The sequence below is a fragment of the Bacidia gigantensis genome (assembly GCF_019456465.1).
Source record: "Bacidia gigantensis strain McMullin 20006 chromosome Unknown contig_255, whole genome shotgun sequence".
NCBI classification, from domain to species: Eukaryota; Fungi; Ascomycota; class Lecanoromycetes; order Lecanorales; family Ramalinaceae; genus Bacidia; species Bacidia gigantensis.
The window spans coordinates 1,001,268-1,018,229 of record NW_025408605.1 but is presented as its reverse complement, the minus strand read 5'-3'; the positions used below and the strand labels follow the sequence as shown (position 1 = coordinate 1,018,229).

The 16,962-nt window shown below is 49.1% G+C and overlaps 7 protein-coding genes across 7 annotated transcripts; 5 read left to right on the top strand and 2 right to left on the bottom strand.

The window, feature by feature from the left end:
• Nucleotides 1–65: 65 nt before the first annotated feature.
• KY384_007034 (uncharacterized protein) lies at nucleotides 66–2,105 on the bottom strand (the record flags this gene model as incomplete). Its single annotated transcript, XM_044815527.1, has 1 exon — nucleotides 66–2,105. The coding sequence occupies one exon, from the start codon at nucleotides 2,103–2,105 to the stop codon at nucleotides 66–68; it is 2,040 nt and encodes a 679-aa protein (XP_044667401.1).
• Nucleotides 2,106–2,496: 391 nt separating this feature from the next.
• Nucleotides 2,497–4,647, bottom strand: KY384_007033 (uncharacterized protein; the record flags this gene model as incomplete). Its single annotated transcript, XM_044815526.1, has 1 exon — nucleotides 2,497–4,647. One exon carries the CDS (start codon nucleotides 4,645–4,647, stop codon nucleotides 2,497–2,499), a length of 2,151 nt encoding a protein of 716 aa, XP_044667400.1.
• Nucleotides 4,648–4,784: 137 nt separating this feature from the next.
• On the top strand, nucleotides 4,785–5,929 carry KY384_007032 (uncharacterized protein; the record flags this gene model as incomplete). The annotated part of the gene is made up of 3 exons (XM_044815525.1): nucleotides 4,785–4,892; nucleotides 4,941–5,653; nucleotides 5,701–5,929. 3 exons carry the CDS (start codon nucleotides 4,785–4,787, stop codon nucleotides 5,927–5,929), a joined length of 1,050 nt encoding a protein of 349 aa, XP_044667399.1.
• A 1,866-nt stretch (nucleotides 5,930–7,795) lies between these two features.
• KY384_007031 (uncharacterized protein) lies at nucleotides 7,796–8,272 on the top strand (the record flags this gene model as incomplete). The annotated part of the gene is made up of 1 exon (XM_044815524.1): nucleotides 7,796–8,272. The coding sequence occupies one exon, from the start codon at nucleotides 7,796–7,798 to the stop codon at nucleotides 8,270–8,272; it is 477 nt and encodes a 158-aa protein (XP_044667398.1).
• Nucleotides 8,273–8,490: 218 nt separating this feature from the next.
• On the top strand, nucleotides 8,491–11,346 carry KY384_007030 (uncharacterized protein; the record flags this gene model as incomplete). The annotated part of the gene is made up of 1 exon (XM_044815523.1): nucleotides 8,491–11,346. One exon carries the CDS (start codon nucleotides 8,491–8,493, stop codon nucleotides 11,344–11,346), a length of 2,856 nt encoding a protein of 951 aa, XP_044667397.1.
• A 392-nt stretch (nucleotides 11,347–11,738) lies between these two features.
• KY384_007029 (uncharacterized protein) lies at nucleotides 11,739–12,626 on the top strand (the record flags this gene model as incomplete). The annotated part of the gene is made up of 2 exons (XM_044815522.1): nucleotides 11,739–12,372; nucleotides 12,475–12,626. 2 exons carry the CDS (start codon nucleotides 11,739–11,741, stop codon nucleotides 12,624–12,626), a joined length of 786 nt encoding a protein of 261 aa, XP_044667396.1.
• A 3,817-nt stretch (nucleotides 12,627–16,443) lies between these two features.
• KY384_007028 (uncharacterized protein) lies at nucleotides 16,444–16,740 on the top strand (the record flags this gene model as incomplete). The annotated part of the gene is made up of 1 exon (XM_044815521.1): nucleotides 16,444–16,740. The coding sequence occupies one exon, from the start codon at nucleotides 16,444–16,446 to the stop codon at nucleotides 16,738–16,740; it is 297 nt and encodes a 98-aa protein (XP_044667395.1).
• Between the last annotated feature and the right edge of the window lie 222 nt (nucleotides 16,741–16,962).

Here is a 16,962-nt window from a genome sequence, read left to right as displayed (position 1 = left end):
ACACGCATTGCTCCTGCATTCTGACAATCGATTTTCTCTAGCCAGGGTCCCTTGTAGGAGTATCATTATCTCACCGTACGCCTCAAATTTTTTCGTACGCTTCCACCCATCCCGCTCCACCTTCTCTTACTTTCTTCGTGCGACCATTGATCTCTTGGGTTTTCCATAGCACTAACGGCCCGATGAGTGTTCTCCTCAGCATCCGAATATTCGTTGACAGGCGATTGAGTGTCTTCAAAGGCAAGATTCGTGCCTGGCGGTGTATCCAGTGGCTTCGCACACAGGAGCGCCTGCATTCGAGCGTAGCAGGCCTCTCTGTTTACCTTTCCGCCAGTCAGACCCTCCTTTGGCGCCCTTCCACGATGGTTCAAATAGCTGCTCAGAGTAGATAAAGGACGCTGCCGAGACACTGGCGACGCTTGTCTTTCATGTTGCTCGGCTAGATCGTCTGGCTTAGACTCGCTATGAAGAGATTGTGAGCTGGACTTTTCTTTGCTTGTAAGCTTTTCGGGCTCAGCAATTGAGAGAGAGCTATCTGTATGTCTTGGATCCTCAAATGGATTTGCGTACGGGCCTTCCATCTCAGCTTCTAACACGGTTCGTCGAAGTCGGTGGGTAGCTGCCCTCGCGTCTGAATCAAAATCCTCGGTAAGACTTTGAGTGTGACCTAATAGGCATGTAGAGCTTGCATCCGACAATCGAGAGGAATTGTAGCTAGCTTGTGGACTATGGTCGCGCTGTCGCTGTGGCGGCGGAGACGTATCCCAATAAGCAAAAACCGTTTCCTCTCTCGCAGTGCCCTCCGCTTTGCGACGGAGCGATTGTAGCTGACCGTCTTTCAAACGATCTGTCATGATTTGACTGAAGGCTGAGTCATCAAATTTAACTTTGCTTGTTGATCCGATGGTTGAATGACGATGTTTGGTTAGTGAGCTAGCTGGCGAAGTGAAAGGAGTGAGAGGAGTGTCAATGGTTGAACAATTGCTCTGCCGAGCTGTGGTAGGTGAGGTGGGGATTGTGCAGGTGCATGAATCACGATTTGAGAGGTGTCTGCAAGTATTCTCGTAGTGTTCCGATCGAGTGAGAGTCAGGGAATCTCGTGCTTGCGATATCGCTCGGGCCCTGAAGGCCGGATGATCCTTGGTATTTATGTCGGGCAGTCGAGATCGTTGCTGTTCGACCCATTCTGGAGGCAGTCGAGGTCTCCCAGTCTTAGTGAAAGTGAATTTCGAACGTAAATACGTTCCTTGTGATAGTGAATGGCGGAAAGGTGGAGCCGGTCTAGACGAGGCTGCTCTGAGAAGCGGATTGGCCACTGCAATCATCGAGACGCTTCGCTTAGGCCGGTGAAAGCTGTTCGTGAGGTTTGCACGATCATCTCCTCCATGTTGCAAATCCTCATTGATGCCGGTCACTGAATACGAAGAGCTTCTTTTGCTTTCGCTTATGTGATTTGAGGCTTCCTCAAGTGACTTTATGGCATCTTCGAAAAACGATTGCGTCTGCCCTGAACGCCATGAGTCAAAGCTGGTGCGAAGAAGGGTGTCTTTCGCAATTTCACTATTGTGGATCCAGTCATGATCCGTCTTGATGAGTTCAGCACCCTCTTCGTGTGATGTCTGTAATTTTTCAGGAATGCGGTTCATGTAGCTTGCCTGTGAACAGGTTTTAGGAGCAAGAGTTCGCAAGCCTGCAGGCAACAATCTCCGATCTAGATACTCCGTACTACATTCTCCCCTCTCGAAGGCGTTCATTGCGACTTGGATTGCTACAGGTTTGCCATTGGCTCCTGTCAGGTCTATCGAGGTTGGTGAAATGGGCAACTCCAGCTGCCGATCAATGCCTCGCAGGACATCTTCAAAGTCCTGGGGTCTGCGCAAGGGCATATCGGAATTGAGGGAAATATGGCTTGTCGGCCTCAGATACTGGCTTGGTCTGTTCAACCGCAACACTTGAGTCTGGCCAGGTATTTCTGCATTGTCAAGCGTAGAAGAGTGGGTATCATGTGGTACGACGGTGGCCTGCTGCTCGAGGAAGCCAAGAGTAATTGACCTGTGACGACACCGTGTATCCTTTTCTCGGCGAGGAGCTTCGGCGTCTTGCATTACGCTTCTTCCATTGAGCAAGCGCCGTTTCATTTACCTGTTCATGGGGCTGCTTGACTTCGCGACAATCCTGTCGGTCGAAGTGAGACTCTTGAACCAAAACTGGGGCGAATTGTACGGGATCTCAATGACAGCAGATGCGATGCAAAGTGGTTCCCTTCAAACGGACGAGTGGAGATCGAAGTTTGTGAACTAGGACGAGCTTAATTTGAGGGCTAGGGTCATCACCACGATGCGATGACGGTTGCGCCCAACGATCTAGCCTGCCTGGTACCGGCTATGGTGGTCTGACACGGCGATAAAATATGATGAGGCGTCAATCAGATTGTCTTTAGCATAAACATCGAGCGATCAACATCTCAAGGGCGGAAGGAGCGAGCTCCAATGCTATCTACGTGAAGTCAAACGTATCTCCCTCCTTACCTTGGAGCATTGAAAGGTGTCTCTTGGATCCAACGACACGCTCGAGTTTTAACATATCAAGCTTCGAGAAAAGGATCCTGACATTTGCCTCCTTAAGATCTAGGTTCCCTGTAATAACGCTAGCGCTCAAATAGCCCTCTACCATTTCTTTGTAAAATAGGGGGTTTTCTGGCAATCCGTACATGACGACCCGGCGAACACCTTTGAGATGATAGCGCCTGAAGTGATGCATGCGCTCGGTATAGAGTAACACGGAATTATGCCCAGTGAGGAAGTGGCTGCGAGCACGAGACACTTCCTTTGCCGGTGTGTATTCGGATATAGAGCTGACCGAGATCCCCTTGGCGGCCGAGTCGCTCTCCATGTAATTACGGACACGTACGAAATCTGGATACGATGGCATAAAAATCAGTACCCCTGCTAATCCACTGCGGTATTTTGAGGCCTTGGTCAGTTGAGGGAGGACGGTCGAGCAAAAATAGTTGAAACGATCGTCAGGTTCGGTCGCCAAGTTTGAGATGTCGACACGTGAAAAGGTCTGCTTTGGCGAGATGCTGAGCTCGTTGATGATGCCACCTTCGAGCTTTTTGAAACGTACTTTACCAGCAACATTGAGCATCTGATCAGCGTACAGCTTGTTGCAGGACGGAAAATTGAAGGCCGAAATCACAATATTCTGTCGACCAAATTTTGCATGTCCCTCCAGATACCAAGCCCGAACGCGACCAAAGTCGCATCCGTGAGCTTGCTTGGGCTGAAGATTGAGGTGATCGTATAGGTAGTCAATATGTTCCCAATTTTGCATTGCAATAGCATCCGCTTGGTCAACAATTACCACTTCAATTGAGCTTAAGAAGTCATGATCGTAGGTCTTTGAACCATGAGCTCCGATAGCCATACGCAGACCCAGTGGACTGCCAATGATAAGATCTGAACTGTAAAATTTCGAGAAATATTTGATCGTTTTGCGCGTGAATTTCACACCAAGCCGAAACATGTCATCGTCATTGCCTCCAAAGAGCTCCTGAAAGTCTGCTGGTTTTTGATCCAAGACTCCATCTATGCCGGAGGCAAAATTGTCACTAAATCTCTTCTTATTCTCCTCTTGCTCAGGCCTGCGCATCGAACTCAAAGTCTCAATGTATCGAACACAAGCTTGCCTTGTCGGTAAAACGAGGAGTACTGTCGGTCTAGTAAAGCCTTGGTCTCTAGCGTCTATCTCAATGCCAATTTTTTCCCTAGCGAGCCGTGCATTATTTTTTATCACTCTGTCACGAGTTCTCAAGATATGATTGAGGAGTTGCAAGGACACCAAGCGACAAATGAGACCTGAATTATCCAGTGCCCTCAGTGGAAATAAAATGTCACGATAATTGAAGACTTGCGAAGCAAAATGCTCCAACTGAACATCTAAATCCTGCATCACCTTTGTCAAAGCTGACTTTAAAGAATCCTTCACCAGAGCGGGCCCAAATTGAGCGTAAGGCCGGGTTCCATCCTCGTTCTCAGGAGATCCAATATCTGGATACTTGAACGAGGCAGACCAGGCCTCGTTCTTTTCCGTCTTGCCATCACACCACTTACCTGCCTTGATAGCATCAATCTTTTGAGATCCCATTCTCTGGGCTGAGGCGGTCACACGGCCAGAGGAGAGATCAGCCTGCTCCTCGCTGGAAGCTAACATTATGCCCTCCAACGATGCATGATCATCCTCTTCTGATGATTCAGATTGAATCAGCAGGCCTTTCTCTATGTCGATATTTGGAGAAGGTGAGAGTGTAGTGGTCTTCCTTTTCTTTTGTAATGGTCCTCCTCTCGCATTCAGCGATTGCACAAGTGTATTGTAAGGCCTGGACCCTCTGGCTGACGGGCTAGCATCTTCGCTAGTCTGTGAGTGTTCCGACATTTCCTCATCCTGATAGCCAGAGCCGCTGGTTGAAGCTTTAGCATCAAAATCAGCTGCCCGTTTGGGAGCAAGGCCTGATCGAAGTGTAATGGGCCCTCGACTGTTTGGTCCACCATCATTGCCAGGACCCAAGTTTCTCTTTTCACTACCCGAAGGTCTAGTCGTTGAATCAATTCTTTTAATTTTCTGCTGCTGTCCCCGAAAGAGAGGCATCTTGCTTATTTACTAGGGTCTGAGAAATTCGGAGTCCGCGAAAAATCTTGGCGCGCACAAATCCATCTTAACTCCGTCGGCCTTCCCAGTACATAACCAGAGAAGCTGTAGACTAGCTTTGCCAATTTCTATAACAGATGATGACAGTTGCGAACTCTTTCTTACACTTGGCAAGACCACTCGGTCCAGCTATCGTTGGATCGCAACCAAGCACTGCTCCACTGAACGTTGTCATACAGCCCCAAGTAACGAGACTGTTCTACATCCAATAGAAAAAGGCTGATTAACCACAGGCAATATTCGCAATACTAGATCACTCTCTTCGTCGCAATGCAGATCAGGAGCGTGTCATAGGCACCTTGCTCGGTACCCGCAGCGAAGATGGTACGGAAGTCGAGATTCGCAACTGCTTTGCCGTGGGTCATACAGAGACGGCGGAGCAAGTCGAAGTCGACATGGATTACCAGAAACAGATGCTAGCCCTACATCTGAAATCAAATCCTAAAGAAATTCTTGTTGGTTGGTATGCGACCTCTGCTGAGCTCAATACTTTCTCCGCCTTGATCCAAAACTTCTACGGCGGTCAGGGCGAGGGAACGTGGCCACATCCGGCGGTTCACCTCACCATCAGTACAGAACCAGGCAAAGAGATTGAAGCTCGGACATACATATCTGCACCTGTTGGCGTGACAGCCGAGAGAGCTGCGGATAGTGCCGCATTTACACCGGTTCCGTATGACATACGGTATGGAGAAGCAGAAAAGAGTGGGTTGGAATTGATTTCGGGAGCGAAAGACAATGACGATAGGACCGCTGCCGTCCTTTCAGACATTGAGTCTTTGGAACGAGCCGTGGAAGAAGTTTTGTCGATGCTAGAGAGAGTATCTAAATATGTTGAAGCGGTAATTGAAGAAGAAACACCTCCAAGCAGTACTCTTGGCCAGTTTCTTCTGAACGCCTTAGCTTTAGCGCCAAAAGTGAATCCTGAGGATATTGAGCGGGATTTGTATGTCAAGCCTGTTGCAAGATCAGGACTGATGCTGACGGGCCCAGTAACAATCACATCCAAGACGTACTTGTCGCTTCATACCTCGCAAATACGATACGAACACAAATCGACCTTTCTAACAGACTAGCTACAGCCGCGCTGACTTTAGGTGCTGGGGATGGTCTTGGAGGACAGGGTGGATTAGCTGACGGGAACCAAAGAGGTGGCCAGCGAGCAGGGAGAGGAGGTCGTGGTGGAGGTGGTGGTGGTGGTGGAGGAGGCCGAGACCAATGAAATACCTGTCTCAGTTCATTCTAGCGTAACGTTAATTGTGTGAAAGCATGGCGTTTTAAGGCCGCAAGAAAAGCTCGTTGAGGGGTATGAACGTACATCATGAATTGAGGGCCTCATAAAAGCTCTGTTACGGTGGCGACGTCGAGGCAGCTTCAGGAATGTTGATGCCATTTGGACTGAATGAGTATTCCGCGAGCAGCCCGCTTGCAATTCCACCACCAGTCAACCAAGCCCCATTCTTGAACCACCACCAACAGCTGCTGACTTCCTTCAATCTCACTCGAAATATCATTAAGCCCAAGGTCGCCATACATGAGCCACAACTTCCGATGAAGAAGACAGGGCTTAGACCCAGCGCTACTCCTGCAGCTGCCAAAAGGCTGGCCTGTACAATGGCCAGACCGGACAGTACTGCCTTCGTATCCTTTTCGTGCCGTAAAGCAATACTTTTGATGCCAACCCTTGCGTCATCTTTAATGTCCATATGCGCATAGATCATGTCATATAACACTGTCCAACTTACACAGCTCGCATACAGTGCTGCTACCGCCCGTAGAGAGGCAGTATCAGCTATCAGGTCGATACCCAGAGCCGGGAACCCCATGATTGCACCCCAGGAGAATGTCAAGCCAAGCACTAATTGGGGATAATGTGTGACGCGTTTGGCTAAGGGATAAGTGATGACCAGCAGCAAGCTTGGTATACCATAGAAAAGGCATTGAGTCGGAAATTGGGCGAGAAGGGCCAAACCAGCAAGGCATTCCGTGCTTGCAAAGACCAAGGCGCTGAGTGGACTAACGGCACCACGAGCGATAGGTCTAAAACGAGTCCGAGCAACATGGGGATCAAGTCTTCGATCCCACAAGTCATTAATGGTACATCCTGCACCTCGCATGATGACTGCCCCGCAGAAGAAAAGGGTAGATGTCAACACAACCGACGACATGGGCGTTCCTGAATAGGATGCCGCCAAAAGGGTTGAGAACAAGCACGGGAAGAACAGATAGAAGGCTCCTGCTGGCTTGTCAAGACGCATCAGCTCCGCGAACGGGACCCATGATTCCGGAAGATAGGACAAAAGACCTGTCTGCGGAGGCTGATAAAAGAGAGAACCGGCTTTCGGTTCACTGGAGGTTGCGTATGATTGACGGAAATTTATCGCATGGAGGAAACATTTCGGATTTGAGCCACGATCAAGCGCGACTGTGACAGCATTGCGAATGCTGCATTGGCGATGGCCCTGACGAAGGTATGTGCTATTACTTAGGGATGCTGTAAGACTTCTTGACACGGGTGAACATCGCAATATAAGCTGAACCCTCCCCAAGAACATGCTCTCTCAAGCCAAAAGCAGGCCCATCCACTCAGACCTTGGATGTGAATGATAGCGTAACATTATTATGCGACTTGTGGCTAAGCATTTGAAGCATACGGAGTAGTAGAACTGATGTGAATGTTCCCATGGGAAAAGGGGTGGCACTACGATGCTTTGAGATTAGCCTCTAGAACTAGTTCTAAGCCTTAGCGCGTTTCCTCCACATTAGTGCCGACCCAGCTCCCGCTGCGTTGATTTTATCTGCGAAGGTCGACGACACAGGTTGCGCGGTCGAAGGTTCAGATGTCTCTCGCTCTTGTTTTCATCTCCATCACCATGTGAAGTATCAAAACGCCAGAGACTGTTTCGTACTCGGACAGTTTCCGTCCGCGAGGTCGCGTACTCTTGACCATCACCGCTACAATTTGATAGCTCATCCTGAACTCCCATGTGCTTTAAGCAGGGCTCTATCCTGCTGTGACACAAGTGTTAAGTTTTCGCTCTTGGTTCATCTCTATAGCCTTTTTTAAGGTGCAATACAAGCATTCGCCATGCCCTCGCAGCGCCCTTCTGCCGCATTTGAGCCTATACCTCCAGATCTCGATCTCGCAGCTCTTGTAGAAGAGACCGAGAACTTTGAGTATGTCACAAGAGTCTCATGTGATATGATTGAGTCCCAGAGTATGGAGGCGTTCGAAAAGCTGGTCCTACTACATGTGATAATGGGCGGGAAGCCACTCGTCGTTGAAGGTTTTCACCGTCGGCTTGACGAATGGACCTTTACAAGCCAATGGCTGAAGGATAACTGCGGCTCAAAATTTGAGAATGCTCGAAACATTACGAAGCAGCAATTCATGCCGCTCTCCATTGCCCATTACCTCAACAATCTGTCGAAGCTAACGAACCAATGGACTTCGTCGAACTATAGAGAGGCCGATAGACAACGCATCTACTTGAAAGACATCGATTGCCCCCCTTGTGGCACGAGAAACTTGAACAATACATTCCAGCAGCGCTGTTCTACATGAATCAAACTATTGGCGATATTGGGGGCCCTGGAGCGCCAGATGTCATACCAACTAATAATTCAGGCTATACAAAAGGACGGGGTTATGCAAGTGCAGGTGATCTGATGAGTAGCCTGTCTCCCGATATGCGGGCAGACAACTTGATGTGTTATATCGGGCACGAGGGCACATATACCCCTGCCCACCGAGAGATGTGCGCAAGTCTGGGCCAAAATCTCATGGTAGACACAACTGGTACCGTTGACGAAGAAGGAAAGCCGGCCAAGCCAGGATCTTCAGTATGGTTCATGACAGAAACAAGGGATCGCCATCTTGTATCAGAATACTGGCTGTCAACCTTGGGCCATGACATCGAAGTAGAAAAGCATTTTGCGCAGATCAATGCGTGGAAAGCAGCTCCATTCACCACTTACATTGTCGAGCAGAAAGTTGGCGACTTTATTCTGATACCACCACTTGCTGCGCACCAGGTATGGAATCGGGGCACTCGAACAATGAAAGTCGCTTGGAACCGGACAACAGTAGAGACCCTTGAGATGGCCTTAGGGGAAGCTCTACCACGCGCCAGGATGGTTTGTCGCGATGAGCAGTACAAGAACAAGGCTATTATCTATTTCACCTTGCAAAAATATTCCGATCTTATTGACAAAGTCGAGGCTTTGAAAGATGTAGAGACTGACCAGCAAGCTATCTTGAACCTGGATTATAATACAAGATTGAGACAGCTCGCTAAAGACTTCAAGAGACTTTTCTCCTTATACACGAAGATTTTGGTATCAGAGATACTCGCACCTGTGTCACCAAACGAAAAGAAAGGACAGTACCTGCCATACGATAGTTTCGTGACATGTGCCTATTGCCGCTGTAATATCTTCAACCGGTTTCTGACTTGTGAGACTTGCATTGAGCCACTCCAAAACGGCGATGAGAACACGTATGATGTCTGCATGGATTGTTTCGCCATGGGTCGAAGTTGTAAGTGCATTTCAGGCTTCAAGTGGGTCGAACAATTCCCCTGGCAAGAGCTCACCAGTCGTCATGAACAATGGCGACATCAAATTATTGCTTTGGATGGGGCGAACCAAAATTCCCCGCGGTCTCTCCAGAGGGAGAGGAAGGAACTCGGCAAGAAGACCTTAGCCCAAGTTTGTCAAGAACAGCTCAAGATTAGGCCCTGGAATGATCCTAAAAACCCCAAGCCGCCGCTAACAACCGCTGAGATGAACAGTATTGGCGTAGCAAAGAGCAGCAATACTGATGATGACGGCAAGGTCTCTCACAAAAACAAAAAGAGAAAATTACCACTTGATTTTGTCCATGAGCACGTCTCCTGCTACCCGAGGGAAGCCTGGCGATGCGCAACATGCGCAAAGTGTGAGCGATCCTATCAATATGGTAGTCTATGGCGCATGTTTGAACTCATGCCTCAGACGGTGATGGAAGAATATGAGTGGGAATGCCCCGCGTGTAGGAAGTTCTGTTCTTGTGGGTCTTGTAGAAGAAAAGAAGACAATACTCCTTACGAGCCTCATGGCACCATCCTTGGTCATGATACTAGAAAAGTCGCTGACCCAAGAAGCACAGAGAGCTTAGTGGATTTCAGCATGTCGAACCTGCACCATATCAAGAAGACAGGCGATGATGATCCTTTAGAGTCTCGGCGGTTAGGCCGCCGCATCGATGAAGCAGCAAGAGCGAAGGCTCATGATCTAGAGCTAAGCGACGCTGATGTAGACGAAGCAGAAACACCTCCGGTTCAAGAACAATTCTATCAAAACGGGATTCGCTATACAACAGAAGCAGAGATACCGATTGATCCAATGCTCAGCATTGGGCAGCCAACACTACCTACCACCACCGCTCCTGTGCCTACCAACGGCTCCATACGAAATGACTCAGATGGCGAACACAATCCCCAAAAATTGTTAGCCAAGAAAAATAGACAATCAAAGCCAAAGGTGGTACAAGATAAGTCACATCAAAGGCATACGGGAGCCAAATCTGTCCACGGTTCCGGAGTAGCCTTGAGGCCGCCTAGCAATGTCGCGCCAACCGCACAAATGACACTGCATCCAAGCAACCGGATGGACAATGCCTCCACCTACGAGTCCGACGAGCCTTTTGCTAAGGGACTAACATCAACATCCGCCAGCAGCCTTCCTGCCAATGTTCAAATGTTCCAAAATGGCCAACCTACACAAAATGGCCAATTGTCACAATATCAGCAAGCACAAGTTGACAAGTCATTACTAGAAGCGAAAAGCAATAACCGATTTATTATTGCTGAAGCTGCGCACTCGGGGAAACGGCTCCCAATAACTCTTCACGTTGGCAGACTAGGCATGGCCCTGATAGCAGATCGTCTTAGCAATGGTTCATCAGTAAACGTTGATAACCGTCAGCAAGCGGACAAAGAGCTTTTATTCTCTGATGTGCCCGCTGTTGATCGGCCTCAAAAGGCGGCCAGCACTATGAAAAAGAGGAAGACTCGTAATGAAGAATCAGATGAAGATTTCTCAACACGTAAACGAAGAAACCGCAAAAAGTACGTCGCTCAAAGTACTTCAAACGATCGTCACCACCAAGCAAAGGCTCGTCTAGATCAAAGCGACTATTCAAGTGAGTCTGAGACACCAGGTGGCACCTTCATAGCCGTGAATAAGCCGCCGGGGCCTCGAAGACTACCGAAGTATCTTGCTGAGCAACATGAGGATGGTGATCAACCTGCAGAACTTCCACCCGAAGTGCCGAGACGGCGCTCTTTACACGATAGTAAAGCTGGCTCCTCATTGCTTAAAGATGCGTTATCATCTAGAAAATCCACAAACAATGGAATTAATGCGCAACGAAAGATAGCTGACGAGAATCGCAAAGCAAAACAGAAAGCGGTGCAGTGGGCAGATGACGACGAAGAGGACGGCACCTCCAGCTCTGGCGACAATGGTCTGAAGCATGCTCCGGCAATTACATCCATTTCAGCCAAAGCCAAGAATACCTTGATGAAGATCCCGCAATCAATGTTTTCGCGAATGGCAGGGCGAAAGTTCAAAGTTGCAGGAGCCAAGCCTAAATAGAAATGGAAAAATCTTAACGGCAATGAGGAAACGACAATGTTTCTCTGCCTTTATGCTAGCATTGAAGGCGAAGTTCTGGGCGTTTCGGGAAGTCAAAGACATCTGTAGTCGAATCTATGATATAGTAGCTTTTGACTACCAGGATTCGTGCTGTATGCAAAGTGACGCTATCTGTGATGGGGAAGATGAGCGTAAACAGATTTATATTTGTATCTTTGGGAACGATATTGGCCCCAGCGGAATCTCTTCCGCTAAACGTCATTTCTACTTGCAAGCTGACCCTCACCTTTCCTGCCTTAAGATCCTATTCCAGACTCCGGGGTTCACACGATGGAAACGGATTGAAAAGACTGAAAGAACACCGATTGCTAGATCTCGAGTACCCACAAGGAATGAAGGCGCTCCGCCTCTTCCGAACGCGACCACCATTACCTTCGTTCTGCACCGACACAGCGCGGCAGGTTGGACCTTCGCGCTACGTCTCGCGCCTTGCCAGACCTTTTCACAGCTTCAGAGTGAGCCAAGCTCGCCGCTACCCTACTTTACGTAGTCTACCCCAGTGGTATTCCCAACCATTTAAGTCTCCAGCTCCTCGCCGGCCCTACTCCAATCATACAAATCCACACACGCAAGCAACCGCTCAACTCACTTTCTCTCAACGATTTCGAAAGCTTGGCCGTGAGTATGGCTGGTCCGCGACAGGCATCTATTTTCTCCTCTCTGCCCTAGACTTCCCCTTCTGCTTCGCTGCGGTGCGATGGCTTGGGCCAGAGCGAGTAGGGAACGCTGAGCGAGTAGTTGTTGATGGGGTTCGGGGATTCATTCCTGATAACGTCAAGACAGAATGGAATCAGCTGAAAGTAAAATTGAAAGAAGTAGCGGGACGTGGTATTGAAGATGGGAAGGTGGGAGGAAAGATTCAAGCAGAGCAGCATGGCCTAGTTGCGATTGCAGAAGTCGGGGATGGATATGATTACGATCATGGTGTACGGGAGGCGGAGAGGGAAAATCGAGGTGAACATGCAAGTGAGTAGGCGCACTGAATGGCCACAGCCCCTGTCGTTATCATCACCACCCTTGCTGCAGAGTGTCGGTGTGCACCTGAACTGACTGCTTTTGGGAGAGTAGGTCTATGGACACAACTTGCTCTTGCTTATGCTATTCACAAGAGCTTCATTTTCATCAGACTACCGATTACAGTAGCTGTAACCCCAAAAGTGGTGAAGGTGCTCAGAGGCTGGGGCTGGAACATAGGGAAGAGAAAACCGAAAGGCCTGTAGAAAGAGGTTGCCGAAGAGTATTTGGCCTTGTCAACTCCTCTTAAAGAAAAGGAATAGATGTATATATTGCCCATCTCCTAGATTATTCGAACTTTCCCACCGTTGCCAGGGCAGCAAACATGGACCTCAATTGGCGTTAACGACAGAGCACTTTTCTTGCCAGCTTTGCCCTCGTATTTAACAATTACTAGTCTGAGATGCATCTGATCAGAGGAGATCGTGCGGCTGTATTGAAAGTCAATTTCTTAAGGTTCCCTAGCTTCACCGGTGCCAGCAGGTTTTAGATCCTGTGTGGGCCTGGGTTTTCCCAACAACCCTCTCCGCACGCAGGAGCAAGGTAGTCCAGGGAAGGGCCCCCGTGTTTTGATAGGGCCGAATCCTTCAGAGACGGGATACTAATCATGCTATCACTCTTTCCGACCTGCTGCGCTAGTTCCTGCACGAGTCTTGAACCCAAATGTCCCGTCGCTATTGTAAGACATTGACTCCATGGTCGGCATAGCATATTCTGACGCGTCGCCCAACGAGCTTTGTCGGCGCAGGATCTCGACTGTGCCACAGGCCTTCATCTGTATCAACGAGATGGCGGTCTGCAGTAACGAGGGAATTGCCTGCTGCAACACAACGAGAGAGTGACGCCTCCGATTTGCTGAGAGATTGTGCTTGCCTCCTATGCCTCTCATGTGAGTCACCATCGGACCACCTGGCTATCAGCAGCAATTTTCGGTGAAGATTGCATGCGGGTCTATCCCGACTTCCCTCGGGACCCCCAACTCGGCTGCTGAGACCAAAGCAACCCGCATGTAGGAATGGAGCGGTAACGGCGGCATTGTGATCATGTAGGTAAGCGTCCGCATCATCTGCGGCATCAAATGAGAGATCTCGGGCTGAGATGACACAGCGTCGGTTCATGCAAGCGAATCTGCAAAACCATAAGCGAACCAAAATCCTTTCTATCCATGTGGATTTCTCTGCCCTTGTGCGGAGCAAGTTGCGTCAGATCAATCGTTTTGCATTCCGCGACTCTGGCTGTACACCGATCCTTTGCCAGTCCTCCTTTCATGCTACTATTTTCTTGTATTTTCGCTGAAGCTCAAGGTACAGAGTCTGCTTTTGTGAGTGCCGGTCAGGTCATTGCTTGGACTCTGACACGCGTCGGCCATTATCAGTTTGGATTGTGCCAGAATACATCATTTCCGGTCTTTTCCAAGCCTTCTGGAGATCTGTCTCAAAGTGAGACGTCGCGATGACCATTCGGTCAGACCTAGGAACATTCAGCTCAGCGACGCCTTTCTCCGAAAATCAAGCGACCCCTTCTGAAACCGAGAAGAGTGGACTTCAGAATGGGGTAGAATCTGTGTTCCATAAACAAGGGAATCGATCACTTCACCTGACAAAAGCATCGAAGAAATCAGACGTTTCAAACGACAGAAGCGATGGCTCATTAGTCAGATAAACTTGTGTAGCCTCGCGGCTGATACAAGAATAGTACCTGGCTTTACGATGTGCTCTGGAAAGGTATGCTATGTCAGACGATATCTACGCTTTATCTTAGACAATAGGCTGGATTAGCTATATTTACGCTATTCTCAGCTGGTCTGAAACCCTTAGCTAGTAAGGATGACCTCCAGGCTAAACGGGGTTGAATTTCCTCAGGGCTCAGAGTAATTGCTTGCGCGTGCACAGACCCACGGTCATTCTGTGGGTTAGCTATCACCAATCGCCGGAGAATACTGCAGCTTTGAGAGTCTAATAAAGAAGCCTTTGTCGGGTGCTCTCCGTGCGGGATGAATATCTGGGTAGGGCTCTCGAGTGCTCGTATCCGGCTTTGTCTCTTACTACCAGCAGAGGTGGAAGCGGCACAAAATTGTGCGAAACGATCCCATGGGAACGTGGATAGACTGGTCATTAGTCCCCTTTCCATGAGCCAGCCTCCTTCGCTTGCTAGGATTCTTGCTTGCATAAGACGTCGTTTGATGCAAATGACAATGCGTTGGTCCAATCACCACTCCAAGCTACTATAGCCCGGGGAGTGAAAACATCCGTCATTGCATTGCCGATGGCGTTCTGAGTTTAAGACTGGTCGCCGCAAAAAGCGCTGAGTGCTGATCAGGGTCACTATCAGTTGCTTGAAAAAAGTGGCTTCGTTCAGGAGAAGCTCAAATAACCCGATGGAGTAAAGAGCTCTCTGATGATCGGCGTCAAACTCTGGAACCATGTGTGTGATGCTAAATGCTACGTTCTACTTGAATGGTCGTCACCATGCGTTCTGCAACCCACTGCCAAACAGGGAGATTTTGTGGCCGCAGATGATGCGGGCAACCCCAATCCCTTCCCGATCGCACCAATTACCTAGATTGTCCATGAGCTTTAGAGACGTGCCAGCCCATCGACGTTGTCTCATCAAGTTGACCCAAATTCTACTAACGCCGCTAAGGCCCTTACTAGATACGAATCTAGCGTCGAAGCAAGGAAGCAGCTTGACCACCAGCCCTGACCCGATTTGACTCGCACGGTACGTACCTTGCTCCTTTGACGGCTGTCATGCAGCACTAATCAGTTGGTACCATGTGTCTTCTTTCCACAGAGTTCAGCCGGGCTCGGAGAGAAGTTCAGAGACGGTCGAAAGCTTATTGTCTTTATGCTGTCTAACTCAAGGGCTCTCACTTGTGTCCCGGGGCTGCGAATCGAAGTGAAGGGCTTCCTGGCTAGCAATTACGACAGACGACGTTGGCGCTGAGCGTCCAGGCAAACATATTCATAAGCACCCAGGAGCCCTAGGAATCTGCAGGCGCGCCAAGACCAACATGGACACGCTTGCATGAGTCTCTCTTTCTGAAACTCGAAAACCGTTAAGGCAGCATTTGCAAGACTGAGGAGAAGAATATTTGGGTGGCGTCAATCATCACAATTGAACGCTGCCATTCTGGAGCTACTACATCCTGCGGAAGCGGTGGCATTGGGTGAGAGTTCTGGCTTAGTAGATCTTGCCCCAAGTTCTCTGCTACCCACTCTCGATAAGACCTTGTTGTGGGATGTCCTCAGACTAGAGTTCGAAGGAATGCGAAATGCATGACGAAGATCTGCTTTGGCTCCTGACGAGAGTGGAAAAAACCGTTTAAAGTTTGGTTCAAGGATCCATTGCTACGCCGCTCCAGCACTTCCCATCTTATTAATGGGACGTACTGTCTTTTTTCACCGTGAAGAAAAGACACTGTGGCGAACGGATGCTGGGCGCAAGAAGACGGCCGATAGCTAACCCGATGCCGGAAGCCGTTTTCCGGATCCTTCAGGCTCTCTTTGTTCTGTAGGGAAAGTATGGCCTCTCGCAAAGCAAGCAACCCGCCTAGCAGATTGTCTCAACTTGAGTCGCTTAACGACGTCAGGCTGAAGGTGTTCCTTCACTGCCCACACCGATTTTTCGACAAAAGCCTCACACCACCATAGCACTTCACCAGCTCTCCCCCAGCAGAGGGGACAACATCTGCTCTTGCGGCTCACCGTCGATCTTACTGCCCGAATGACTCTCGCTACCAAGCGAGTAGCGTATTTGCGTTGTTCACGGTTCAAAAATAAGCTTTGAAGGTGAATGGTCGGGCTTTTGCTAGTTGCTAATCATCATGCTTTATCATTTCAAGACTTTGCCTGGAGGATTTGAATTTTGCCTGAAAAACTAAAATTCACTCATAAGAAGACATCGCTTTCATGATCCCTTTCTCCATCTTTTCTTCCCCGACTGTTCAACTCCTATTATTTCCCATTACAAGGCTTCTTGATTCCGCTTCTTACCTCCTCAGTGCAAAGCTTGGCTTCTACCATGGCTCCATTGACTGTCTCAAAGGCCTTGGATCAAGCTAGAGATAATAATGAAACCTCACCTGCCGCCACTCACCTTCTCGAGAAAACGGACGAGGAGGTCTGGACCAAAATTCAGCAACATCCAACCACATATGTCATGAACAGAGAGGAATATGCTGTACTGAACTTCTTCAATGAGCGCCACAAGAATCATCCTCATTTCAAACCAGCCGTGGCTCGATTCTGGGCGAACTACAAAGGCGATCCGGCACAAGTCGACGGGACTAGCTCTTCAAGTGGGGCATCTAAGAAGTAAAGACGACCCTCCGCAACCGAAGCAGTATCTTGGAGCCAGAAATGGTCGACATCTCACTCGTCACAATCGTTCCATTCTCGACCCGACACACATCATCCTTTGTTTGGTTGACCCTTCAACCTCTGCACCTATCGCTACGACTCTGCCTCTCGACCGAGTCTACAGTACAATCACATTCAACATCTGATCAACTGATTACCCCCCACCTATCAGGCAGGACCA